Source organism: Penicillium digitatum, chromosome 1, assembly GCF_016767815.1.
Source record: "Penicillium digitatum chromosome 1, complete sequence".
Classification (NCBI taxonomy): domain Eukaryota; kingdom Fungi; phylum Ascomycota; class Eurotiomycetes; order Eurotiales; family Aspergillaceae; genus Penicillium; species Penicillium digitatum.
In genome coordinates, this window is record NC_089384.1 from 6,422,657 (window position 1) to 6,449,354 (window position 26,698).

A 26,698-nucleotide genomic window follows, 5' to 3' on the forward strand; every position below is an offset into this window, starting at 1 on the left:
TACCGCAAATTTTATAGGAACGCCCTAGAATCAGTCTCACCCGGTAAACTTCAGTCCTTGGGCTCAGTAAGGGATTGGATGCAATTATCATGAACATCTGTTTGATGCTTAATCTACCTAAAGGAGAACTCGGCCCCTAATGTACCTACCCCGCATCGGACAGCCCGACGCAGCTTCTTCAACCTCTTGCATAGTTCACCTTACATCTCTCTGTCTTTCCTTTTTGAAACAAAGGAATTGGGCTTTATCTCATACAATTTTACTCGTCATGCCATACTCTTTGTCGGGTCGCAATGTATTGATAACCGGTGGCTCTCGGTAGGAATCTTCAATTGGAACATGAATCTATAATCCATTCAAGAAGCTAATCTCGTTTGACAGAGGGCTAGGTGCTCTGTCAGCTGAGAAATTCGCCTCGCAGGGAAGCAACATTGCTATCAACTATTTATCCAGCAAGGAGATTGCAGAGAGGCTTGCCTCGGAGATTGCAATAAAATATGGTGTAAAGGCAGTGGCCATACAAGGTGTAAGGCACTCAAGTCCATTGTACAGGGGCGATTTGAAGTTGAGCTGCTGATATAATCTTGCATCTGGAAACAGGATGCCGGAGTCAAAGATGACTGTATCAACGCTGTCAAAACCACTGTTGAGAAGCTAGGTGGCTTGGATGTTATTATCTCAAATGCCGTGAGTTAAATAGGGACTCCAAAGATGGATATTAAATGTTAACATTTGACAAGGGATGGACCAAAATGACTGATTTCGGCGATCTTGATGCCATGGACGACGATGACTGGGATAAGGTATCGACCGCGTCCTCCGTGATAAAAGCTTTGGTTTGACTGACCATTGAATCAGTGCTGGTCGGTGAATGTTAAGAGCAGCTTTTACCTATTCAAGGCAGCTTTACCCACGTTCAATGTCAACCCGGAAGGTGGTGTTTTCCTCATCACGGCCTCGATTGCGGTGAGCTACCAAAACGTGCCGGACAGCTTTGAACTGTCTACTTGTTATGGGAACGTTGAAATACTGATTGCAGGGTCTGTTCATAGGGCGCTATACCAGCTGGCAGCAGCTTGCCTTATGCTGTGTCGAAAGCAGCATGTACGCCATCATTCCGAGAGATCAGGCTATTCGACTACTGACTCTGTATCGCCCAGCTATCCATCTCATGAAGTGTCTCGCTAAGAGCCAAGGCGCGAAAATTCGCGTCAATGCTATACTTCCTGGTCTGTTGCTCACTGAATGGGTAAGTAGGGTATGATCGACACTGGCATTAACGAATTCTGAGCATATCCCAGGGTCAAGGTTTCTCGCCCGATAAAATCGAGAGCTGGAAAAATGCGACAACCCTCAAGCGAGCGGTAGGTAATCCCGGTATGTCCCAACCCTTAAAAGGACTCCGTGTGCTGATGAATCCGGCTATAGCCCGAGGTGGAGGACTGCGCGGACATGTTTGTTACATTGGCCAAGAATGCTTCTATAACCGGTCAGACTGTTCAAATTGGTATGAGTTTCAGGTTCGGCGAGTTGAGTTGAAACTGACAGTCCTTTCAGATTCTGGCTTCGGGATTTGATAGGTGAGAAATGGAATAGTTTTGGTCAGAACAGAGGTATAGTACACAGGATTTTATCGTGATTATATAAGAGAGTTGCGGAAGGGAGTTAGATCTCGGCCTTCATATTGGAATGCTCGATCACCAAACATGCGAGCTTTGATAGCAGCTCGCAGACCTTCTGCATCTTGCTCGCCTTCCACTTTCATCCGGTTGATGCGCAAAACCTTGCCGTCAACAGTAAAAACGTATAGCTGCCGTGACTTCTTTGGCTCGACAGGGTGGGAAGCATTTGTAAACGGCAGACCTGGGAGGCTTGAGAACGAGTCGCATCCCTTGGGCGGGTCGACCTCCTCGGTATCTGTGAGAATGATTCGTTTCTGTTGGAATGACAGAAGTCCATCTGCAGAACTGCTTGCACAGAGGGCCTTGCTCCAGAGAGGTCCAATCACTCGGTTGCGTCGGTTGATTTCTGCCAGGGTCCAGTTTGCCCAGTTGATGTGCCGGTCCTCTGGTGTGATTTTGGGTGCTTGTTTCAACTTTCCGGTTTTTTCAGTACCAGCATTTGCAATGGGCGGAACGAATAGCCCCTTTTCAATACTTTCCACGAGCAGTTGTGCTCCTTTAGGTGCAATGAAATCCACCAACTCGGGGACGGTGCAGGAACCTAGATTGGGGATGTCGAACCCCGGGGCCGGCGTTTGTGATAGTATCACCCCGTGATCAAAGTGTTCTGAATGCAACGTCTGAACTGTCACGCCAGTAGTGGTTTCGCCGGCGAGAAGAGTATGATGAAGCGGTGCAGGACCACGGAAGCTGATTGATAGGGTCAGTCTTCTTACTCTTCGATTCTGAACATATAACAACCACATACTTTGGTAGTAACGAGGGATGTACATTCAACCCTCCATACTTGGCCCCATTCAATATCCGCGGCGGAACAAAAAGTCCGAATGATACAGCAATCACTAAGTTTATGTGACCATCCGGGGAGGTCGGGGGCTAGTACAGTCAGCAAAGAGGCCAGTAGAGTTGGGATTTAGTAGCATGTACCGTCCATCCAGTGAATGTATCAATCTCATGGATAGGAAGCGAGAGAGCAGATGCGGCCGCCTTGAGCGGTACTGGGGAAATAGAATCAGAAGACACGACCATTCAAGGAAACGCAAGTTGAAGCTAACCTTCCCGAAACTGTTTCAGTCCTCTTCCAACTCTCTTTCCAGGTCTACAGACGACATCAATGGAGGAAATACGCTGCGGCTGTTTCAAACGATAAGCGTGGAGAGCTTTCAAATGGGCGATGCTGAATTCATCAGAGCCGCAAAAGAGGATGCGGAGCGGATCGGAGGTCTTGGTAGCATATGACCTGAAGACAAGCCCTTGAAGGACCAACGGTCTCTTGCAGAGACGTAGGCTCCCCGGGCCTGGAATTATCCACATCGTTATAGTGAGCAATCGCCAGAAGTCGAAAGGCTGTTAGGGGAGAAAGTTGAAAGTTCCATAGCAGCTTATCGACAAACCACGTGATGTCAACATCCACCCCAGATACCACTTCGGATGTATCTGTCTTTCAACCATTACCGTTGTTTCCTGTCTGGTGCGACCTCCAGACGCCATTCGACGATGCGATGCCTGAAAGCGATCATGATTCGGTGATTCCAGCCCAACTTTCGTACCTTGCCATATATAACCCGACCCTCGGACCTACCGACGAGACGATAGCGGACCAGATCGTGTTCTATACTTCGAAATCGAGCTATGCACGGCGCATCGATAGCTCCACGGTAGAAGGTGAAACAAATAAAAGCCTCGAAGATGAAGAGAATGAGAGATTGCGCCAGATAGGTCTGGCGCAGGGGATGGTCAACTTTGCTAGGTTAGTATCCCCGCAGACCCCGCAAATGAACCAATCTAATCGTGCTTGTTCTGCAGCAACTTCTCGGCTGGAAAGACACTGGAGTATGTTGAAACAGACAAAGCACGGGTCGTTCTGCTTGAGCTGGAGAAGGACTGGTGGATTGTTGCCGTAAGTAGTTGAGATAACGGCGCAGATCACAAAGCTTATGTTAAGCCAGTCTATCGACCTGACTCGAATACCCGCTGAGAGATCCCCTGGAGCATCCGACTCTCCGGCATTTTACTATTCTTCGCGAGAGATGGGACCACCGCCTCTACTGATCCAGCAATTACGTCGCGCCCATTCGGAATTCCTCCTACACCATGACTACAATTTGGACGACATCCTCCATCAAGTCGGCAGGTCCACATTTTGTTTGTTCCTGGAGCGTTTCTGGGAGAAATTTGCGTGGAATTGGGAACTTCTGTTGACCGGAAACCCAATTATCGAAATCTACAATGGCATCAAACTCTCCGCGGGAGGAGAGTTGGGGATCGGCGTCGGGGAGGAAGAGTGGGGCAGCGGGGAAAGAGAAGTACTTGAAGACTTTGTGACAAGGACAGACGGGTTGGTGGACTTGGTTGTCTCCAGGTTTGGTGATCTATCCTCACAGTTCGAGGAGTCTCCGGCTTTGACGGGGTCAAATAACCAAAGTCGATGGCTTGGGGCAGACAATGATCCTCAACCATCCGATGGTGTGGTATTTACTGGTGTCGGTGCTCTTTCTCGGCACTCATTGGTGCATGTATCACACTGGATGGAATGCATTTATCGGTTTGGCGATGCTGCGTATGGAGTTGGGCGGGACCCAACCTCGCTGCGTCGCCGCAAACCACGGAAGCAGCGTGGAAGGCGAATTTCAGAAGATGCCCCTCGGCGTTCCACATCGGATCACGATTTTAAGCCAGGTATACCTCGTCCGCTGATAACAGCAGCACCGCAGCCACCCCCGGAATTTAATGAGGGAAACCAAACAGGAACAAGAAATGAGCCACCGCCACATGGCAGCGAGCAGAACAGCGCGGACCTACAATTTCCAACAGAGGCGGTCATTAAATACCTGACTCTTGGGTATGGCTCTTCTTGGAGTTTCTCTCCAAAGTCGACACCTACGCCGCCTGAAAGTTCTACTCCAATGCGAGACGAATCCACTTCAAACACCTCAACCCCAAGGAATCAGCCCATTAGTGCTGTACAATCGCCTCAAACCGGACTAAAATATCGAAACTGCACAAGGAACAGTTCTTCGGGTCATTTTGTTCTTGGGCCTCGTGATGATCTTGAAAAATTGGACGATTTAGAAGAGCGAAGCCCAGAGCCCAAATCGGAGAACGGCAAACCCAAGACTCGAATAGTGCATAGAACGCTGTATGTGCACCTGGCAGATGGTTTAACTACTACTCCTACAAAGCTCCAAGTCGTGATATATGTGGTAGGTGCTTTCTTTTATTGTTCTTTGCAAATCAGCTCGCTAACACACCATCCCCAGCACCAACCTTTTATGTTCACATTCCTCTTTGATCCTCAAACACCAGCATTATCATCGCCATCACTATACTCAAGCATGCACCACCAACTTGGTCCTCTCCATAAACCCCTTCTATCATCAACATCTCCAACAATGGCAGCATCTCGAATCGCCGTGTCCGAGACCTCCCCGGACCCCAATAAACAGTTCTCCTCCCGGGCCCAGCCAGTCTACGACCTAGTCTACGACCCGTCTAATCTAACCATCCGCTCCTCCATCCCCAACATCCCCAGCATGAGCATGACGTCTCCCTCCGGCGAACCAACCAGCTCACCGCCCCACTCCCCATCCCCCTCCCCCTTTCAACCATCAACCCAAACACCCTGGTCCCGCATTGAAAGCCTAGCAATCCACCACCACCTCCTATCAACGCACTCAGACACGCGGTCCCGCTCGCAAGAGCTCGAACGCACGAGCAAAACCCACCGCGGATGGTGGGTCGTCTGGGTTCGTATTCCACACAGCCCAGCCCAAACCCCAACCGCGCTATCCATCACCTCTTCGTCCTTCGCCCTATCCTCCATAGCCAACAACGATGACTCATTCCTTGCAAATCAGACCCAAGCGTATCCTGTTCCTCCACCTCGGGAGGCCTTCATCGTCCGCAAAGCGAGTGACTACCTCTCCCCGGCAAGCCATGGCCGTGTCAGCAGTGGCGCTCGCTTTTTCCGTGACCTAGGCGGTGCGTCTTCTTCCGCTGGCTTGACGGGGTCCTCCCAAGCTGCGGATATAGCTCCATCGAAGTTGGTTGAGGGGCTTGGCATGGACGCTAGGCGCTATATTGAGGGTCTGCTGAGTTTGAATCGGTAGTTCAGATGGGGCTTGGTGGAGTGAAGAGTGGAGTTGTGGGGTTTCTTCTATGCATGTCTACAGAATAGGTACATAAATATGCCACCATAAACAACCACGTTTGAACATGGATATCGAGAATTTTCAGATGCTCTAGTAGTTGAAAGAATTGAAAATTTTACAGCTTTACAGCTTTACAGCCTTACAGACATTTTGCTCTGCAGGCTACAGGATTACGTATCAGGAAAGTACACGTTAGATGGAAATAGACAGCACCATGCGTAAACTGTAACATAAAAAACAAATGTAGTAAAGGAGGGAGAGAAAACAGTAAAAGCCGAATCAAGCTCTTCGCGTATGGGGAGATAACCGCAGGGGACAAGAATCTATGACACAGGGGGAACTCGGCCAGGGAAGGCAAGTCACGGCGTTGACCAAATTGCACAACCGATGCTACACTGAATGGCTTCCTCTCTTCATCTCCTGATTGTTCCAATTCTGGGTTCTTTTTTCGATGTTTTTCGGTTCGTTTATGGATGCCATCTCAACACGGCAGTTTGGCACTTGGAAATTCACGGCGTCGGAACGAGGAGAGGAAAAGAAAAAGAAAAGCCCACAGGGTTATGATGAAGACAACGCCTCCCTAGACAAATTCTGCAAATAAAGGCAAAAGAAAAACACAAGGTTGACCAGCTGAATTGTGGGGGAAACCTCCACGACTCCGGTGCTCGGATTCGATATTATCCACAATTTCGCGTGTAGGCCACGAAACCCTCCTTCTTTCCGAGAACAACGTCACCAATGGTTTTTCGTGGAGGCTCTCATACATATGATATCTGCTCGAGCCAGATCACCTCAACAATTGGTTCGTTTAGAGAATCAGGCAGCCCTTGCCCTGCTTGCGACCTCCCTTGCCCTTGACGGCCTTCAGGAGAGCAGCACGGGTGGCAGCCTCAAAGACTTCACGGACACCCTCGTTGGTGCGGGCCGAGCATTCGAGGTACTTGTAGGCACCGATCTTCTTGCGGACTTCCTCACCCTGTGGTTAAAAGTTAGCATCTAGTGGATTCACCATAGGATCAGGAAACACATACCTGGTCTTGCGAGACGGGGCGCTGGGAGGTCTTGGCAAGCTCGTCAATAGTCTTGCGGTCATCGCGAAGATCCTTCTTACAGCCGACGAGGATAATAGGAAGACCCTGGCAGAAGTGCAGAACCTCGGAGATCCACTGTTGTAGTACCGTCAGCATATTCAGTCCACTTTGCACCTAAACATTCCTTTGCTTCGGGATATGGGATTGATGGGAGAGGAGACACCCACCTTCTCCTGGACGTTGTCAAGCGAATCGGGAGAGTCCACGGCGAAACAGATCAAAATCACATGTGAGTCCGGGTATGAAAGAGGACGAAGACGGTCGTAATCTTCCTGGCCAGCAGTATCCCAAAGAGCGAGCTCGACGTGCTTGTTATCAACCTCGACATCGGCGACGTAGTTCTCGAAGACTGTAGGGACGTAGACCTGACGGAAACAAAGTCAGATTATCCGTTATGAGTGATACTTCTTCAGCGAAGGTTCCTGGGTAATGGAACTATGGTCTCGGAGATCGGAGTTTCGAATAGGATAGGAGCTTACCTCGGGGAAGGTGCCCTTGGAGAAAACACTGGGAACGTGAGTCAGACCGCCGCAGTAAAAAGTGAACGCCGAGATTGGAGGAAGCCCCCTCGAACAAGGGAGCCATATTGAGTACTTACATGAGCAGACAGGTCTTACCGCAGGCACCATCGCCGACGATGACGAGCTTGCGACGGATCTCGGCCATCTTGATAAGGAACAAGTCAGTATAGGGGCAAATAAGCAGGAATGGACCAGGGAGCCCCGCAAGTCCGAGATTTTCAAGAATGAAGAAATTCTACAGGCATGAGGGGGGGGACAGAGACAAGATGACCAAGAAGAAAGGGCGAAGTCAGGCTCCCGAGGAGGGGGGGGAAAGGAAAAGGGTGATCCCATACAGTGTTCAAAGGCGCACCGGTGTCGTAGATTTAATGCAGTAAATCAGCTAGTGCCAGCAGCAATAGCTCTAGAAAAATGAAGAAGATGGAGTAGGTATTTCCGATGGGAAGCGATGAAAAAAAGACGATGGAATGATGATTTGGAGGTGGAGGAGAGAAAGATAGAAGACCAGGCCAGACAACGGAGGGCGGTGGCAGTATCCGGTATTTGTTGCCAGTTGGTGTATCGGTATTGTGACTTTTCCCCTTTGACTTCAATGGTAAAGGTATTGACTTGTGTAGGCCACCTTAAAGATACTTACGTTGTACAACTTTGGAGTATCGGTGTATATGTATGTATGTTTGAAGTACATTCCCTTGACTATCGTGCCTACAATCTACGATGAGCACCCATATGAACCCCCTGAATTTCAGGCTACCTTTTTCTTACCTACTGTGGCTTATAATCTCTCCCCTTTTCCAAGATCAAGAGAAAATTGAGAACTTATTGGATACACGGCCCTCACAATGTGTGGCTGAGGTCCAGAAAAACCCGCTTCGTCCACATCATCCGGCCCACTTTGTCGCTCTTTGTCCACACAGCCTGCACAGCCTGCACAGCCACCCGTGGCTATAAATTTGGTGGTATCTGACCCAAAATGTGAATTCAGTTCCGTCCTCTCATGGCGCTATCTCTGCTATGGGGTGATTTGGTCGTTCATGGCTTCTCTTTGAGAGCTTGAACAAACCCAACCTAAACCGTTCATTCACCACCTGAAAAGGGAAATCCCTAGATACCTACAAAAATATCCAACGACATGCACTGCATTGAAAAAAAAAATTTAACAAGGTCTACTGTGACAATGTCTCAGTTCCATATCCTTAAGGTTCACACATGATCGTGTGCCATGCTACTGGGATCTTCTACGGACAGTCTACTACGCAGCTGCCTCTAGGGCTACGGGAAGGTAACCTTCCCCCAAAATGCTTGACCCGGCCAGTGACGATCGCTCCGGTAGTTTTCCTAATATTTCAGTTTCATTTGGAGTTGATCTGCTTCACGGGGGCTCTCAGCATGTACTGACTAACTGACTTAGGGGGAGGGGGAGGTCTCCAACGATCTCATGCTGCCTGCTGGCAAACCCCCTCTCATTTGCTGTCGCACCCAGGGGGTTCCCAACTAACTTTGAACGTGTTATCAAACCATTGGGGAAATTTTGTACCGGAATTCTTGATATTTCACTCAATTAAATCATTAAAAACCCACCCCCTTCGCTTGCTTCAGAGCTTACATAACTTCACAGCATTCTTGAAGCTGCTATTTTAAAGGTGGAGCTGATATATTGTCAGCTCCAATGATCGTGTTGTACCGGCTAAAAATAGTACACAGGGGCCAAATCCTGGAGCTTGCGCCCACAAGCCACAAGCCATCAAGTCGCTTTTTAATTGGAAATAAAATAGGAGAGCGTGGTACTTCCAAGGCAAATGCGAATTTTTTAGCGCTTTATCGATCGGCGCCAACAGAATCTATACACACTTACAACATTGATCGGTGTCGTTTCATTTGTCGGTCAAATATTCCACTGGAAATTAGGACAAGCTCGGTAGGCGTGGTGTGGTGGACTTGGCAGTCGTTCTGACCCATAAATACAGCCTCATGACAGATTTTTGTTAAAGAACAAGATTGAAGCACATCCAGACCTCGGTGACAGGTTGATCAAGAGCAATACATGCATCAGGAAAATTTTCTTACAATACGGACCTTTCATTTCCTTCTCGCATCTTAATATTGTCTCTACGCAAAGTGCCCAGCGTCTACTATGTAACCCGACTTCTCGTGCACCCACCAAGAATCGGTTTTTCGCGCTCGACTTCGGCATTTTTAATCAGCCTCCTACGGTCATCTGCTGAGATTTACGCGGATTAACTCTTAAAGCTACGATACCGCGCCGGCTCCTCTCTTCTGTGGTCTCCTAGAGTCCTATGATGAAGCACCTTCGGACAATGATCTCAAACTACGTGGCATCGGCCTGGGTTGCACTAAGCCACGTATTACTTCAAACGAGTCACAAACCTGTTCGCTGCCCTTTGGACAAGAATGAGAGTAGACTAAGCATCGATTGAATGAGCTCTACTGGAAATGACCACCACGCAGATAATTTTGTACATCTGCACCTGTATGAGAAATCCCAAACACAGATGGCTCTACATATTGTTGAGCAGTACTGCTCAACAGCCATCAGTTGTGTCTGATTCCTCTTACAAAACTCTAATCAAGGTGTGGGTCAAATACCCTTTTGATATCATGACAGCATCCGTTTCACCTCGATATGGCCTCTATGTGGGTCATGGCCCTGGAATCTCGAGTGGAATGAGCCATCATGGACAGCTGCTTATATAAGGAGGTATTCATGCTCTGGGTTTTATTGAAATCAGCATATGTTGTTGAGGCCTGTCGATTGTTCCCGGCCGTAGTAGTCGCTCTTCCGTGGGGATCATAGTCCTCTATCAACTAGATGTGGTTACGATATCAAAGAAAATGGTAAACAGGTGTCCTTTGAAACATCAACCAGCATGTAGTTACAACACAGATTGAGGGCTGGTCTAGGTATGCTTGAATGCTTGCACGCGGCCGCCGAGGGACCGGGCGGCGGATGGTGCTGACATAAAACGTACCGGCTGTGATCACGTGGTACATCGGACACCCTCAATTTTCGATCCGCGAATCGGGGATTCTGAGGTAGAGACAACGTTCGGCCATTCCTGGACCACAACACTCATTATGCAGAGAGTTATCCAACGGACCGCTTCGGCGCGGAAGCAGGCCCTCAGAAAAACCAACAAAGCTCATGAACGACAAGAATTGTTGGAACGTGTTGGGATTCAGCGGGCACGGAAGGACTTCGGCGGCGCGCTGTCTGGTCAATTCCAAGCAGCACGAAAGAACCGCTGGGAAGATTGGGAAAAGGGGCCTCTGGCTCCTATGCGAGACTCTGGTTTACAGCGCACTACATATGGTGGTCAGGAGGCTTCCGTCTTGCACCCGCCGCGCCTCCCTAAGCACGAACAACGGAGGCATGTCCTCTTCGCCGAAGGTGACCGGGTCTGCGTTATGCGGGGACGGGATCAGGGAAAGATCAATGTGATTCAGCAGGTCAACCGGGACAGTGAAACTGTCCTGATCAAGGGCATCAACATGGTATGTCTCCAGCTGGCCAGTTATCCAGGTCAATGACCTCTCTAGGTCACCAAAACACCAAAACAAATCACTTACTGATGTTTCTCAACTAGGCCGACGTGATCATTCCTGCATGGGCCAAAGACAGAATGGGACACACAGGTGATACCCAACCACAATCCTTCCCCGTGTCCTTCGACGACATTCGACACGTCATTCCGCTGGAAGACACAAAGACTGGAAAGATGCAGAACGTCATTGTCCAGCACGCCTATGCTGCTGGGCCGTACACCGAGCGAAGTGAGCACAGCAAGCTCCCAAGATTCACTCGCTACGTCTCCGGCTTGGACATCGAAATCCCTTGGCCATTGGAGGAAGAGCCTGTCATCACCGACGGCGAAATGGACACAACACGAATGGCGGTTGAGGCCAGCACATTCACACCTACACTAGAGCAGCCACCTATGCCCTCAACCGTCATTGATGAGCTGCGCAACAAATACTCCAGATTCCGCACTCGGCACGATCCGGAATACCTGAAAGAGAAGATGAAGGAGGACTATCGCAGGGAATACAGGAAAACTGTCTCCATGATGACACCGAAGACAGATGCGAAAAACTTGAAGATCGCTCAACTTGCGGAAGCGAGGAAGGCGAACTTGGATGCCAACGGGAATGGGATATTGACACCGGATGCCATCAACTTCATTAACAACCATATCCAAGCTGGGCGACTTCAGAAGTCAAAGACAAAGAAGTCGAAGTCCAAGCAGGCTGCTTGATTGGGCGAGGCGACGGAAGTCAGAGAAGGAGTTTTTTCCCTGTAGCATTGTGTACACACACCACTGTATTCTAGTATGAAGCTTTGCATTCACTCACGCATCTATTCCTTCATAACGTTGTTTCGAATGTGCATCTTTCGAAATTCATACAATACGTAGATATCCGTGCATGATCCCAAGTTAGGGTTCCAGTCAATGCGGATACTTCGGGTCCACCCTTGCGTTCATCCCCCAATTCTTCGACTAACCTGCATCTCCCTGCACTGCTGTTTCCTTGAACCAAAGCAGTCGCACAAAACATGGCATTTGCTTCAATTAATTCTATGGGCGCGCCCATCGTTGCCATTGAGGAGGCGTTTGCGACAGAACCCTTGCTGAAGAAGCGAGTCTACGATGCGATCGGTGTGTAGCCAACAGCGCACCCACGTCCCCATCGGATGACCCCATCGACCTCCTGCTGACTGTCGCCAATCGGTTTTATCGTTTTAGGTACAACACCCCAGCATCAACCTCTGCTCGAAGATCTTGCGAAATTTACCTCCAGCCTGCTGGCCAGGACTGTCAACACTACCCTCCCTTCGCGGCCTCCAGTCGCTGATGGGCCTGCCGCCAAAAAGCGCAAGCTTCAGAATGGAGACTCGGGGGAGACTGCGCAGGCGTCAGTCAACCTGAAAGATGGCAATGCGCCAGTTCAGTTTTATGTGCAAGATGTGTCGTTCTCCACGCCGCAGAGGAAAAAGCTTACGCTCGAGATCACTGCTGGGCATAAATATCTTCGGGCGAGGAATCAAGCTACCAAAGAGATTGAATTTGGTGTTTCGATGGATAAGATTCGTGAGTTTGCACTAGAACAGGATTTTTTTTTTCTAAAAAAAAACATGTTCTTCTTAAAGTTGCTAACATGGCTTGTTACCAAATTAGGACATGCCCTCTGTCTTCCCGTGCCGGAGAAGACACAAAAACAGTTCAATTTTTGCATCATTCCCGAGTATGCCGATGGCATCACACCTCCGCCCGAGGGAACAGCAGCCTCTGAAGCTATGGTGTTTACGATAGCCGATGGACCAGCGAAGGCTGCATTCTCAGGAAATGGGGAGCAGCATGGTCACGGTCCCGGAGAATCAGCCGAGGCATTTATTCGTAAAATTCTGAATGAGAACATGACGCACACCAATGTTGTGCGCCCAGATGATCATCAGTTTGTTAGTGCCATGCCTGAGGCGCACCGAAAGGGCGAGAAAGCATACCATGTCAAGGCATTCCGCGGTAGCAAAGAAGGTATGTTATACCCACATCCTCATTTAACTGGAAGTCATTTTGGTTTGGATTTTTGGTCTCGCTCATCCTAACAGACTTTGTCTGGCACCAGGCTACCTCTTCCTTCTTTCTACAGGTATCTTGTTTGCATTTAAGAAACCGCTTCTGTTCTTTTCCTTTGCTACCGTTGACTCTGTCTCTTACACATCCGTCCTCCAACGGACATTCAATCTCAATGTCATGGCTCGCCCGTCGAACGGCTCCGAGAAAGACATCCAAGAATTCGAATTTTCGATGATTGATCAGGATAATTTCTCCGGGATCGACACCTACATCAAACGACATGGCCTCCAGGATGCTAGTCTCGCAGAGGCGCGGCGCGCTAAAGTTTACAATGTCAATAAGGCCAGCGGAGAGGACGCAACGGAACCCACCGCTGAGGCAGCCGGTCAAGATGAAAGCGAGCTCCAGAAAGCCCAGAGGGAGCTTGAAGACCAAGAGGATGAAGAGGAGGAAGATTACAACCCTGACAGTGACGATAGTGAAGGCAGCGGGTCCAGCAGTGAAGAAGATGATGAAGATGATGAAGACGATGAAGACGATGAAGATGCTGGCCAGGACAGTGATGAAGACATAGTCGAGAATGAGCTTCGGAGTGAAGCTGAGGACATTGCTGAAGATCATTAGGATACAATCAATACGGACCCGTTTGTCACGATATCTGCTAGTAAAATGTAACGATACTAAGATTAGATTGTATGAACGCTTGCGACTTGTATAATCGGCCCCAGGGGCTATGTTGACCTGTCATACACACATGTATCATATACAACTTAGGGCTGTACATTCGTACATTGGTACATTCGCACATTTGCACATTTGCACATTCGTATCATTGTACAATCGTACAATATGCACATGTGCACATGTGCACTTTGTAGAAGTTAATTTGTGAACTAGGAGACCAGGTTCCTGCAAGACGGTAATAAAACCAATATTACCGATTAACATTCCAGACTGATCCCAGACGGGAACTCCCCTGAAAAAAAAAAAATATTGAATCGGTCATGCTACTCGGGCTTAGTCAGGCCCTGATTCTGTTTTCTTTTCTTCCAAAAAAAAAATAAAAACATAAGACCCTTACCAATGGAAGTACTCAATCAATATGTATATTCCCTGACAGTTTCGGTGCCTGGTTAATGCAGCCCTGAAGGTTGAGCCGCTGCGAAAGCGCCTAGGTCTGAGCTAGGTACGGAGCACGGAGCAGTTAGATACAAGATAGGAATATCCAAGAGTGGTCAATTTGGTGGCTTTCACTATCAATATTGGGATTTTATTGAACAATGGCAAGACTTTTAATATAAGTCCATAGTTACGGAGTAGAGAGTACGGAGAGAACAATGAAGACGATTAACCCTCTCATAGGTCCTAGAGAAGATTTCCCCTCAACCCCAAAATTACCATACAGTCACTGTACCCCCGTGACCACCAATTCCTGCGCCCACCTCCAGGGCGTCTTTTACCAATACGCACCTAATACCCCAGTACCCTCCGCTCCCTGTCTCTCTCTCCTAGAGTGTTGCACCTTCCCTTTCTCTTCTTCTCCATCTCCCCCCTTCTCAGGTCCTCTGGTCTTTCTTTGAACCACTGCTCAGTGCGGCTCGTACTCGCAGTAGGTCGAAGCGTCCTATCTGTTTTGTTTCCCCTTCTTTTACCCTTTTCTTTGGCTTCTCTACAAGCTCCTCCGGCTTCCACCCCAGCTCGTCACTTCCGACCGTCAAAAAAGGACCCACGGACACCCCAATTATTGTTCAGCGCCTCCAATTCCGCTTGTATTTAGTTGTGCCGGCTTTATACGTCCCTTCATCCCTTTGATCTTGTCCCGATATTGCATCTCGTCTACCGCCCTGTCTCCTTTCATCCCCGTCACCAATACATCGGCTATTGGGCGGATAGATTTTGTTGAGCCGGTTAGAGCTGCTGTGATCGGAAAAAAAATAGAGGTCATTGTGATGTATGTGACCTGACTCTTTTATATCCCACTCATCGTTGCCTGATTTCGTGTGTGCTGACTGCGCCTAGTGATAGTATCAATCACGTGTCTACGTCCCTGAAGGATTCCCCGTGATTAAGGTTTCCTCTCCACGAGTTACAATCCTCACTCCTGTCTCCATGGCTTCCTCGTCGTCAAACGTAGTGGGTGTTCACTACCGTGTGGGCAAGAAGATCGGTGAAGGTTCCTTTGGTGTCATCTTTGAGGGTACCAACCTCCTGAACAACCAGCAGGTCGCCATTAAATTCGTATGTTCTCCTTTCCCTACGTCGCTGCGAGCCCCTGGCTGACCTGAAATCAGGAACCCCGAAAAAGCGATGCACCTCAACTCCGCGATGAGTACCGGACATACAAGATTCTGGTTGGATGCCGTAAGTATTCCATATCTAGGAAGATCTAACATTTGGTGCACTCTTCTAACTTCAAGTCAGCTGGCATTCCCAACGTCTACTATTTCGGACAGGAGGGTCTGCATAACATCCTCGTGATCGATCTTCTGGGTCCTTCTTTAGAGGATCTTTTTGATCACTGCAACCGCCGCTTCTCCACGAAGACTGTTGTGATGGTGGCCAAGCAGATGGTGTGTCTTTCCTGCTTGGAATTAAAAGTTGATCAATGGCTAACTTCAACTAGCTTTCACGCGTGCAAACAATCCATGAGAAGAATCTCATCTACAGAGATATCAAGCCAGACAATTTCCTAATTGGCCGGCCATCAACCAAGGCTGCCAACGTTATTCACGTGGTTGATTTCGGTATGGCCAAGCAATATCGCGATCCCAAGACCAAGCAACACATCCCTTACCGCGAGCGCAAATCCTTGTCTGGCACTGCTCGGTACATGAGTATCAACACACATCTGGGTCGTGAGCAATCTCGACGTGATGACCTGGAAGCTCTCGGTCATGTCTTCATGTACTTCTTGAGAGGTGGCCTTCCCTGGCAGGGCCTGAAGGCTGCTACCAACAAGCAAAAGTACGAAAAGATTGGTGAGAAGAAGCAAACGACGGCAATCAAGGACCTCTGTGATAGTTATCCAGGTATGTTATTCCACTCTCGTACGTATCCTTCTTCGTCTGCTAATCGCTCCGGCAGAAGAATTCAACAAGTACCTAAGCTACGTGCGCAACCTTGGTTTTGAGGACACGCCTGACTATGATTATCTCCGTGATATCTTAACCCAAGCTCTCAAGAACGCCGGTGAGGTCGAGGATGGCGAGTATGACTGGATGAAGCTTAACAACGGACGGGGCTGGGACTACAAGTCCTACTCATCTCAGGCACATCTCCACAACCAGCACCAGGGCTCGTCCGGTCGCGACCTGCATGCAAGAGAGCTCCGCAACAATCAGCGTCCCAGTGTGACAGCCGACCGTTTAAACGCCGCGCAGCCCCCGCCTCCTTCTCCAGCCAAAGTTGCAGCTGGAAAGACGCGTGACCGCCCCAGCACCGGCGGCATGCCTCCCAACCGCCAGAGCGCAGGGGCGGAAGTATCAACTCCAGCCGCGTCAACCCAGGCACAGTTCCAAAACTCCAATGCCAACCTTCCCAGTCGCAACGGAAGTCCAGGTGACCCGGAGCCCAGTAACCAACAACCCCTTGACACCCCTGGTACTCCTGATACGCCACCTACTTTCACACAGAAATTGATGAAGGCTCTGTGCTGCGGTAGGTGATTCGGCTGTGCCTCATCACTTGAGCGCCCAGCTCATCTCAGGATCCAGGTTGAATTTTAGTCAAAGATAAAGCGATGGCGCACTAAGACCTATCGTGCCACGCTTTCACCTCTGCTTCCTGCCCTTCATGTCCGAAAATGGCCTAAGGAGGTCTGCATGGGATTTCTTATTTCTATTCTTGTTTACTTTCACCTCTCGCTCGTTTCTTGCCTTGTGTTCAAGTGGTTAGCGCCGCTCCGCCGAGCAAGAATCGCGCTTCTCGGCCTACATCACCTTCTGGCCATTCTCTTTTTTTTTTTTTGTCCCATTCGATCTTTGAGCCTATTCCCTTGACTGTGGGTAGGAACAACCTTTTTCTCATTGATGTTACGTCTCATCACTCTTTCATGGTGTTACGACTCGAAACAGCGAACTTGAGAGAATTTTTCTTGTGTTTCAGATCTCGCTTCCTCGTCTCGTCACTATATTCGGCGTGCACCGTTTAATATCAACCATTGGTCTTTCAAATCGGCAGGTACTCATTGGTTGACCCTCCGATGCCATTGGTTCGCGGCGCGCCGCCCTGGGACATTGTCTCTTGCGCTGGCTCAGGAGACAAACAACTTGGATCAATGGCTTCAACCCCCGCATGAGACTTGGCAAGGCTTAATGACACAAATCCACCCTGGGGATGAACCGAGTTGCGAGAGATGCCAATCAGAATCGCTTGAAATTGAGCTATGCTTGTCTGTGTCTCTGGTAAACATCTTTCGGTCTCACATCGTCCTGTTCGCCGAGTGGACAGCCAGACAACTCTCGTTTCTATTTGGTTGCTCTGTTTACTCTGGCCCGTCTACCATGGTCCTGTCATTTTTGTTATTATCTCCCATCCTGTGTGCATCCGGGGGAAAAAATCCTTCTCGCCGCGTGGTCTTCATGATTGCACGCAGAACCTGAGGAAGAGCATGTTGCATATATCCCCGTTTCCGTTTTTCCCCATTTCTCTTTCCCATCAACCACCTACTCTGCCCCTTTGATTGTTCCAAAGATCTATTGTCCATGTCTATAATCGTCTTTTGTTGTTGTGTCTTTCCTTGCTCTGTTTCAGAAGCGAGTTTTTTTTTTGTGTTCCTGGTAGGCATAAGATAGCATTCTTTTTTTTTCATTTGGTTTGTTCTTACAAGTCCTCCGCAGTTATTCGTACGGCGTATATACATAATTCCTGTAATAAGAGCTATTGCATTTTTATATCCTCCCTTCTCTCACCAGCCTAGCGGTATCTATACTATAAACTTGGTGGTATCATTTTCGCTGTCCTCGTTGGTCTAGTGGAGCCTATGCATTTCTAGAACAGCAAGGAGGGAACGAGTGTTTGCAAGAATTGTTGGTCGCTTCTGCGGCCTGGTCATGGTCTACTTCCGCTGGTCTGTCTACCTTTCTTTTGAGCTCTCTCTTTTTGAAGGTTGCAAGCAAAATTCGATGTATAACCAGGCACTAGACAATCAATCGCTGCACATAAACCCGATGGAGCATAAGACCATGTGTGAAGTCCAGTCATCAGGAGTACTTCCCGATCAAGTGAGGCAGTTGTTTATCCGTTCCAGCCTTTCACCCCCCCCCCCCCCCCCCCCCCCCCCCCCCCCGGGCACATTTTCGCCTTTCCACTAGTATCAGTCCCTGAGATGTTCCATTCGCCACAGGTTCGCTCCGACAATCACCCCGCTTTCGGCTGATATCCAATTGACAATAATGGGTGCCCCCCTTCTCCGTATCCCTTCTGCAGATCTAGATAACACGCTAATGCAAGGATCACCAGTCCGTGGCATGTCATAGCATGACGTAAGTCGCCCAACAGAGTAATCTTGGAGCCTTCTCGGGGGGAGGGGGGAGGAGATAGTCCAGCGGGGACATTCCTCTACTACATGACCCAAGGAGTGTGTCTCAACCCTTGCCCAACCTCGCAGTGCAGAATATGTGCATGGCCAATCTTATAGCAACCTCCCTCTCCATGGAGAACTGAAGAAGGTATCGTATGATTCCAACCAAAACTACAGATCCGTCGATCATCCCCCAGACTCTTGCAGAAACGTAAACTCTAACCGATGCAGTTCGAAATCTCACAGAATCTGATCTTTTGCCCCCAAAGTATATATAGAGTTGCCGATCAACCCCATGACCTAATATAAGTAAGTCTACCACACAGTCTACATCTCCTATCCCGCTCATCCCCCCCTTCCGTTCGAGCTAATAACCATCGACCACAGAGAAAGATATGTTAAATGGCGCAGCCCCCACACCTACTGATTACACCTGTAGGCGCCATTACCAGTGAAGAGAACCGAATGCGGAGATGCACCAGCCACCCAACCACACAGCCAAGACCCAGCATCCACTCGGAGAATCCATGGTCCCAATCCATACCCAACGTCCATTTCGGATGATTACCAGTCCCCGCCCATGGGAACTACTTTCGGCGCACCTTGCAGAGTGTATTCGGAGTTCGGACAGGGCGACCAGTCAGAGTTGAGCCGCGGGGGGTTGATAGGCTGATATAGTGATGTGCAATGAAAATCGCCTCGTTGCGAATATGTCAATGCATCTTCCCCCGCATTTTATCTCTTTCCCCGCTTGGTGATTTGAGACTTTGCGTGGCTGAAGCTAGGTAGAGTAGTTTCCTTTTCGTGTTGGTCTGTTTGGTCTTTTTTTTTTTCCGATTTGCTTTTGGGGGGGAGGTGCAGATGGGTGCGTGTGGATGGGCTGGTTCTCTTATGCGGGTTGGTTGACGTGTTTGGGATTGGCTGCTGGGCTGGGGAGAGATGTAATTTGCAGCTGGGCTTGCGTGAGTTGTTGACAGGGTTTTTGTTTTGGAGGGGAAAGGGGGGGGGGGGGGGGATTCTACAAACAACACCGGACTAGGGGACTCCATACTCCTAGATATGATGAGGGGAAACGTGGGTACTTTGGTTTAAGGGGGTTATGTTTTTTTAAAAAAAAAAAACAAACACAATTGCACTTCATTCCTGGTAGAAGGAGACCTAGGGATAGTGTATAGTGTGAGCTATTGAATTCCTACATGTGATGGTGAAGGTGATCAGAAGAGAGTATCGATGCGTTTCAGAGTATCGGAGCATAGAGTACGGGATCGACTTGCCCTTCACCCACCCGGATCCAAAAGTACCTTGACCACAGCGACGATCAGTTACATTCATTAACATTTCACTTCAAACAAATGGCATGTTGTCGCTTAACGTGAAACAGCGATTTCCTAGCACCGCACACTCCATCCTCCGACCCTCCGGCCGGAGTCCAAAGTAATGGGCCTACGTACTGTCCCAGTGATCTACTTCCACGAAGTGGTTGGAGAGAAAACTAAAACCAAAAATTAAAATTAAAAATTAAAAATAAAAAAAAAAATTAAAAAAAAGGTCGCGCCCAAGGTGCTGTTAGACCAAAGTCTAGAACGAGTGGATTCCCTGGAAACACATCTTTCCGTTCAGAGTCCCAGTGTTTCACGTCGCGCTAAAATCATGCAAAATGACTGAAACGAGTAAGTTGTACAAAGGAAAGTCATGTTAATTCATCGCATCTTTGGCAAGTCTAGAATCTAAACACAGTGGAGAAAAATGAGGTCATTTGCGGCACCTGCCGTCTGATCGACGTTCTGTTTTAACCGGAGCGTTTTCCTTCGCTTTTCCGATTTTCTGTTAGCTCTTTTGATCTCGTGTGAAGTGCTAGAAGGGGCTGTGGAGTTGCCCCACTGGTCTAGAACGGTGAGTGATATTTCCCAAAATCAGAGGGTGGATCTGCTTCGTTCTGCTGTGACTGGCTCGACTGTGTTTCTTGGTATTCCCTATCGTCAGGTCATTTCAAGCTTCGTACTCGGTAGTCCGTAGTCGACTACCGATCGAGAGATATTTCCGGTGAAAGAAGAGTCTTGAGGGGTATTTCCGGGGGGATGATGATGATGTTTTCTCCTTGCTTGGCTTCGGTTGAGCTATTGCTTGGCTACCATTTTGCTTCTACCAGGTTGGACAGCGCAGCTATGCTGCATCGTGTGAGAGGTATCAGCTGCTACGAGAAACAGTGAGAACCTTGTGTACAGCAAAGTTGAGACACTAACGGTGATCCGATACTGCATTATCGTCAAGGATTGTGCAGAGTGCTAATGTGGGAGTCAAGACACGAGTCATGAACAACCATCACACCCCGGCCCCCCTCATTCTGGATTAAACCGGGCATGTCTATTCCGTACTCCGTGCTACAACGAATCACATCTGCCAATCCTAGAAGCTCTCTGCAGAGAGGGTGTGCCACCATCCGTCCTCCACAAGCCAAAGGAGTAATGCGCCGACCCCGGACACGGGAGACAAGAATTTAAAAGAAAAGCAAAAGAGAACGATCACGAAAATGAAAAACAAAAGGCCCTTCCCACTAGCAAAGGAAACAATTCCCCGCTAGGATTAGGACAGACAGTAGCGTCCTGGCAAATGTACCCCATACATCAAACGTAGCAAGACATCCGTAAAAATAGAAAATTCATGCAAACCCCCCCCCAAAAAAAGAGAAGAGTCACAAATATCCACTTTCTCGCCAAAACGGGAAACTCATCGGGAAACCGGGATACCGGGACACCGATTGTTTTTTTTAAAGAAGCATTCAATTGCACTACGTGAGAAAGAATCAAAGGGAAGACTAGAACCCCAGCTCGGCCACGGTAAGGGCGCACAGCGATCTTACTGCGATCTTACTGGGATCCCGTGCACACCGATGTGGGGAGGGTGCTGCCTTGCCGTGGACGTCGGAGAACGGGGAAAATTGTGGATCTTTCTGTTTCTGCCCTGGTTTTAGTGGGAGAGGATCGAATATTGGGGGTTGGGGCGCTTGAGAGGCTTTGTCTGGTGGGGATTCCATGCATAGAGCTGGGCATCCCTGTCCCTGCGGAAGACGGGCTTGGGCTTACAGTTTTGCTACGTGGGCGTATGTAGGCTCCGTGGTGAGGTCTCATCTGGCCCCTGCTAGCCTTGCGAGCCTAGCTAGCCGCATGGATTGTGGGATTTCTGGGGATGATCGCTGCGGTAATTGGCGTGCTATCTTATCGCACGGTCTCAAGGGGGGGGGTTGGCGTGCAGTCGTGTGTAATTTTGTTAGGGCTTTTTCGCTTTTTTTTAAATAATTTTAAATGTTTTTGATTACTGCATTGCATTTTGCAACGTGAATGTAGGCCGGTGGTCGGGTTACCTATCGATCTGCACGTTGTAGGTGTTCTCTGGTTCTGTGGTCCAACGGATTTCCAGAGATGCCATTTTGACAGTTCCTTCAACGGTCTGTGCCCCCATTAAATTTACTAGATGCATAAGGCAAAAAAAGAAAAGGATTGACCGTTTTGCCATCTGACCGTCGAGGTCGCAAAAATGGTTGGTTGGCTTATTTGTCTGGACTTTGAGATAGTGTTTCAGGATAGGGCATGCCATCAAAGATGAGTCTTGCATTTGCCTCTTCATAACCCAATTGACACAACTCACTTGTCTTCCGTGTTCTGGCCTCTCCTTTTGGGTCAGACAATCCACATAGTGATTGTGTCGACCTGTCAAATCCAAAAATGTGAGGGGATTGGCGAACCAAGCTTCATCGAGCCGTGTTTAATCTTTCGGCCCAGAGCGTTCGTGCAGAAAGGTCTATGACACCTATCTATGTTCTATGTTTGGATGTCAACTCTGGTCCTCCGTTTGTGGATGTGATAATCGATATTCGATTCTTGTCTACGGTGAGAAGATGAGATGAAGTGGATCTGCAACAAATGCAACATAATACCGGAGGTCCCTGAAAGCCTCCGAGCTGATCTCTCCAAGTCTTGGCTCTCGGTTTCAATCGGCAGTCTCACCCATTTTTGACGTGGGCCATGGTGCAAGACATGAGCCCAATATTCCGGCCAAGCAATGTACTTTATAGTGTCGGGAAAATAACACGAGAGTCGCAATCCTCCATGTCAACCGTGAGGGAGGGAGGGTGTGGCTTGGCATGCATGGAAAATGCGCATGTGCTCGACAATGTGGGCAGACTGACAGACAGAATATGAATCATGATAGTGGCGATATCCGGATCTACAAAAAAAAAAAACTCTGATTCCACGGGTGACTGAGTGTGGAACTTGAGTCCGTCCAAGGGGGTCAGATCATTTTTCATGTCATTTCTGACATTTTTTTTTTTCCTTATTCCAAGGTTCTTACGGAGTACGGAGTACAGGATTTACGATCGGGTGGATAGAACTAAAGTCCTTCGACGGGGGTTTCTAGAATTCTAGAAGGTCTGGGCAGTTCCGCGGTCACACTGGTTATTCAGAGATCCTCACGAGTTTATTTTGTACAATGCACGGAGTAGAGCAGCATCGATTTTTTTTTTAAAAAAAAAATCGGTCTATCGCACTGTCTATCGCATTGTCTATCATTTACTCAATGTAGTTCCAATTTACATAGTTTAATCCAAGACAGTTCGGGTCTCTACTAGACATGTTTCGCCTCCACCAAGTCAAGCCAAGATATTTTCTTTCCTACGTTGTACCTTGCCGAATCCCTGTGAATTCCAGATGCCCATCCACGAGTCCGGTATTAAAGATCGAAAGATATCAACACAAGCTTGTGTGACATTCCAGTGTGGTACCAATGATCTCAGAAACCCAGGGCTGGAATGATCGACAGGGTCATGTTGGCATCAACCACCAGCCCTAACTAGGGAACCGAAATTGTCCGTGTCTGAGTAGGGTGGACTTTCCAAGGTTATCACGATGAACTTACTATTTAAGGTGACAGGGGAGGTTTTACATGACGTCCAAGACAAAGCAACCTTGGGAAGAGTGAGTACCCTCGATGCAAGGGAGAGAATACCGTGACACGGCCTTATCGTGTATTTTAAGTGGTATTGGTCTGGTCACCCTTGTGTCGCAACGTTATAATACCACAGAACCGTGGGTCGACGATTGACATTCCGGTCTCGGATGGCGTGCTAGCGGCCGAAAGATAGGAGGCTATCGTGGATTAGGAAGTAGACATAGGAGTTATGTCTTAGTAAGATATAGTAGAAAGACCGAAATTGTACGGAGAACTCCGTAGAGGACGGAGTCGTCGCTAAATGTAACTTGAATCATGAAAGAGTTCGTGTTCCGTGGTGGAGTTCAGGGGAACGAAAATCCCCAAACTCGCCACGTTGGGCGTATAGGTCGTTTTTAATTTTTATTTTATTTTTTGGGTTGTTTTTCCAGAACCCGTGGAAGCTTACACGGAGGACTTCTGGAAGGATGGTGGAGTGACCAAAACAAGGACACATGTACGGAGTAGGGAGTTACATAATGCCCAATTGATCTTCAAAGAGGATCAATATTTACATTTTAATCTCAACAGACTCTACATTTTTCAAGTATCCCTTGCAGATCTGAGGCGCTTGTTCAAACGTGAGAGTTCAGCATGTCGCCACAAGAAGACAAAAGCCATAACCAATCAGAAAATTCTGGGGAAAAGAAAGGAGTAAAATAAATCAAATTGGGAAATCCAGAAGAGAAAAGGAGGACCGGAAAATGAAAAAAGAGAGAAAAAAGACAGAAAAAGAAAAGAAAAGATAAAAAAAACAATTATGACATCTTATCGAAAGCAGACTCCACCTGGGCGCAGAAACTAGTTTAGCGTCCCCATATCTCGACCCACTGGAGTCTACAGAGGTGCCCCGTAACCCATTACCCAAGGTATCGTCATGAATGATTCCAGAAACTGCCCTTTTTATTCTTCTTGAGTGCTTAGGTTTCCTGGTTCTTTTCCCCCCATTGTTACTTTTTTTAAAATTGCCCGGTCTCTATAAGCTCTATATTCTACTTCACATCCACCTCTCAGTGCGATTCCAATATATGCCTGTATACCGATAACCCCCTCTTTAAACAAACTGGAGCCTCGTTCCACACGCAGGGGACGACCGGTGAGAAAAAAGCCGAATAAGGGTCCCCGACGCACATTACACGCTATGCTTAAAAAGAGGACGTTGGCTCCGTCCCTCTTCTTCCGGAATCACACTCCTACCACAACCCCCGAATTGTCCCCAACCTCCTCAGACAGCGACTCCGAAGAGGATATGGAATCCTCTGGCTCCCGGCCGGTCAGCCTGGCCATCTCGTCGGGGGCCTTCTCCGTGCGCCCGACGCTCAATGAGGTGCTAGCCAACATTGCTCCTCCTCCATACACCTTGAGCGCCTTCATGGCCTACCTCTCCCAGAACCATTGTCTCGAGACCTTAGAATTCACCCTGGAGGCCAATCGATATAGGGATTCCTATCACGCTCTAGCCGAACGACTGGGCTCCGACGCTATGGATTCGGAATGCCCCGAAACTCAGCATTTGCGAATGCTCTGGACACGTCTCTTGACCGCATACATCTTCCCGGGGTCACCGCGCGAGATCAACCTGTCGAGCGAAGTCCGAGATGCGCTTCTGCAGTACACGAATGTGCCCGCGCCGCCCGTGCCTGAAATCTTAGATTCCGCCGTGAACCGCATTCACGACTTGATGGAAGAATCAATCTTCCTCCCCTTCGTCAATAGCCATACTACCTCCCCTTCCATGGGACCCTCAGAACCCTTCATGGGACCCGACGACTTCATGAGTCTATCGTCGACGAGCTTGGACGAGCACCCCATGAGAATGGTCCGGTCGCGTGTGTCGAAGCGCATCTCCCCGCAGTCGTCTACCAAGGATCTTACCGCAATGGGTCACCACCGCTCAACCATGTCCCTCGGCGCCGTGCATGCCATTGGCAAACACTCTCCCGGCGCCCATGTCAACACTTGCACCAGCGGCGAGTCGGCTTACCTGTCTCTGACTGATGACTCTGCCTCTCCGCAGTCCAGCCCCACCGCTGAGGAGCCCATGACGCCGCCTACCACCCCACCTGCCAGCGAGCCGCATCTTCCCATCCAAAGCCCCAGACTTCGCACCGAGAACCCTTGGAAGAAGATGGGGATGAAGCTTGGATTCAAGAAGCGTTCCACTGGAGGCAGCAGTGGTAGCTCTCGTGAATTTAAGATTCTTGGTCTTGACGACTAATTGTCTTCTCTTTCTTACATTTTTTTTTGGACTCCAGCTCTTGTCGACACACCCAAAACCTACTCAAAACACATCTTTTGTTTGTCTCCTCACTTACGACAACTACGAATTCCGCAACGAAACTTCTCATCTCAACACACTTTGCATAAAATACCGAAATACACCATCCCACAACTTGATTCTAGCCTTTGTCGAGCGTTTATATTGGCGGTGTATGAGAGCATGATGCATTGATAGCATTTGAAACTGGCGTTTTGATCATTTTATTCTTCTTATGGGATGTCTCCAGCTGAGCTTCCTCTTTTTTTTTCCATCTTCACTGTTCAAATTTCTTTTTGGCACTTTTTTTTTTTTTTTGGCGGATGGCATCACGGGAAAGGAAACCCACATACATCTTACCATATTTTCATCTATAGATTGGCCAGAAGACCTGTTGGCATTTCAGGTCTTCTGGACACACGGCGTTTTTGCCGAGACATTGTCTTGGTTCCTCATCTCCCACTGGGATTTCATTATTTTTTTCGGAATCCACAGACTTGATACCCCATTTCACATCACTTGCTTCTTTAACAGTAACCCGTAGATTTAGCCACAACTGCATGTAGTGTTTTAATTAGTGTTCAATCCCCTACGCAGACCTACATGGGCCATGCGTTCGATCGGTAGCGCCAATTCCAAACCCAACAGAGTCGAAAACCAAGACCTCGATTCTTTGCCTACATTTCCAGCATGTCTCAATTCAGCTCTGAGATATTACCAGCCGTGATCCGAGCAGGCATCCCAGCATTCCTTCTCAGATCTGAGACCAAGCCATGTCTAGGCCTTTCTCGATCCGCCTGGTCACACACGTCGGACACCCACACTCAGACATGTCGCCCAGAGAGCTCGGGGGGCCATACATAGAAACTTCCAAGAGTTGTAGTACAGATGCACA

General features: G+C 48.6%; 9 protein-coding genes across 9 annotated transcripts; 7 read left to right on the forward strand and 2 right to left on the reverse strand.

The window, feature by feature from the left end:
• Positions 1-268: 268 nt before the first annotated feature.
• On the forward strand, positions 269-1,577 carry Pdw03_4547 (Short chain dehydrogenase, putative; the record flags this gene model as incomplete). The annotated part of the gene is made up of 10 exons (XM_014675549.1): positions 269-318; positions 382-526; positions 601-687; positions 741-803; positions 859-966; positions 1,053-1,104; positions 1,161-1,249; positions 1,302-1,364; positions 1,429-1,507; positions 1,558-1,577. The coding sequence occupies 10 exons, from the start codon at positions 269-271 to the stop codon at positions 1,575-1,577; spliced, it is 756 nt and encodes a 251-aa protein (XP_014531035.1).
• Positions 1,578-1,639: 62 nt separating this feature from the next.
• Pdw03_4548 (Formyl transferase, N-terminal) lies at positions 1,640-2,996 on the reverse strand (the record flags this gene model as incomplete). Its single annotated transcript, XM_014675548.2, has 4 exons — positions 1,640-2,372; positions 2,431-2,558; positions 2,610-2,680; positions 2,738-2,996. The coding sequence occupies 4 exons, from the start codon at positions 2,994-2,996 to the stop codon at positions 1,640-1,642; spliced, it is 1,191 nt and encodes a 396-aa protein (XP_014531034.2).
• Positions 2,997-3,082: 86 nt separating this feature from the next.
• Positions 3,083-5,791, forward strand: Pdw03_4549 (Protease inhibitor I4, serpin; the record flags this gene model as incomplete). The annotated part of the gene is made up of 4 exons (XM_014675546.1): positions 3,083-3,432; positions 3,489-3,582; positions 3,632-4,885; positions 4,943-5,791. 4 exons carry the CDS (start codon positions 3,083-3,085, stop codon positions 5,789-5,791), a joined length of 2,547 nt encoding a protein of 848 aa, XP_014531032.1.
• An 850-nt stretch (positions 5,792-6,641) lies between these two features.
• Pdw03_4550 (Rho GTPase Rho1) lies at positions 6,642-7,590 on the reverse strand (the record flags this gene model as incomplete). Its single annotated transcript, XM_014675545.1, has 5 exons — positions 6,642-6,809; positions 6,865-6,999; positions 7,092-7,289; positions 7,404-7,431; positions 7,523-7,590. The coding sequence occupies 5 exons, from the start codon at positions 7,588-7,590 to the stop codon at positions 6,642-6,644; spliced, it is 597 nt and encodes a 198-aa protein (XP_014531031.1).
• A 2,951-nt stretch (positions 7,591-10,541) lies between these two features.
• Positions 10,542-11,719, forward strand: Pdw03_4551 (mitochondrial 54S ribosomal protein uL24m; the record flags this gene model as incomplete). The annotated part of the gene is made up of 2 exons (XM_014675544.1): positions 10,542-10,958; positions 11,051-11,719. The coding sequence occupies 2 exons, from the start codon at positions 10,542-10,544 to the stop codon at positions 11,717-11,719; spliced, it is 1,086 nt and encodes a 361-aa protein (XP_014531030.1).
• Positions 11,720-12,018: 299 nt separating this feature from the next.
• Positions 12,019-13,663, forward strand: Pdw03_4552 (Negative regulator of DNA transposition, putative; the record flags this gene model as incomplete). The annotated part of the gene is made up of 4 exons (XM_014675543.1): positions 12,019-12,121; positions 12,209-12,553; positions 12,641-12,997; positions 13,089-13,663. The coding sequence occupies 4 exons, from the start codon at positions 12,019-12,021 to the stop codon at positions 13,661-13,663; spliced, it is 1,380 nt and encodes a 459-aa protein (XP_014531029.1).
• A 713-nt stretch (positions 13,664-14,376) lies between these two features.
• Positions 14,377-15,104, forward strand: Pdw03_4553 (uncharacterized protein; the record flags this gene model as incomplete). The annotated part of the gene is made up of 3 exons (XM_066100773.1): positions 14,377-14,552; positions 14,817-14,990; positions 15,059-15,104. 3 exons carry the CDS (start codon positions 14,377-14,379, stop codon positions 15,102-15,104), a joined length of 396 nt encoding a protein of 131 aa, XP_065956173.1.
• Positions 15,105-15,148: 44 nt separating this feature from the next.
• Positions 15,149-16,757, forward strand: Pdw03_4554 (Casein kinase I-like protein; the record flags this gene model as incomplete). Its single annotated transcript, XM_014675542.2, has 6 exons — positions 15,149-15,277; positions 15,331-15,400; positions 15,461-15,609; positions 15,663-16,068; positions 16,124-16,696; positions 16,753-16,757. 6 exons carry the CDS (start codon positions 15,149-15,151, stop codon positions 16,755-16,757), a joined length of 1,332 nt encoding a protein of 443 aa, XP_014531028.2.
• Positions 16,758-24,687: 7,930 nt separating this feature from the next.
• Pdw03_4555 (Regulator of G protein signaling superfamily) lies at positions 24,688-25,764 on the forward strand (the record flags this gene model as incomplete). Its single annotated transcript, XM_014675541.1, has 1 exon — positions 24,688-25,764. The coding sequence occupies one exon, from the start codon at positions 24,688-24,690 to the stop codon at positions 25,762-25,764; it is 1,077 nt and encodes a 358-aa protein (XP_014531027.1).
• Between the last annotated feature and the right edge of the window lie 934 nt (positions 25,765-26,698).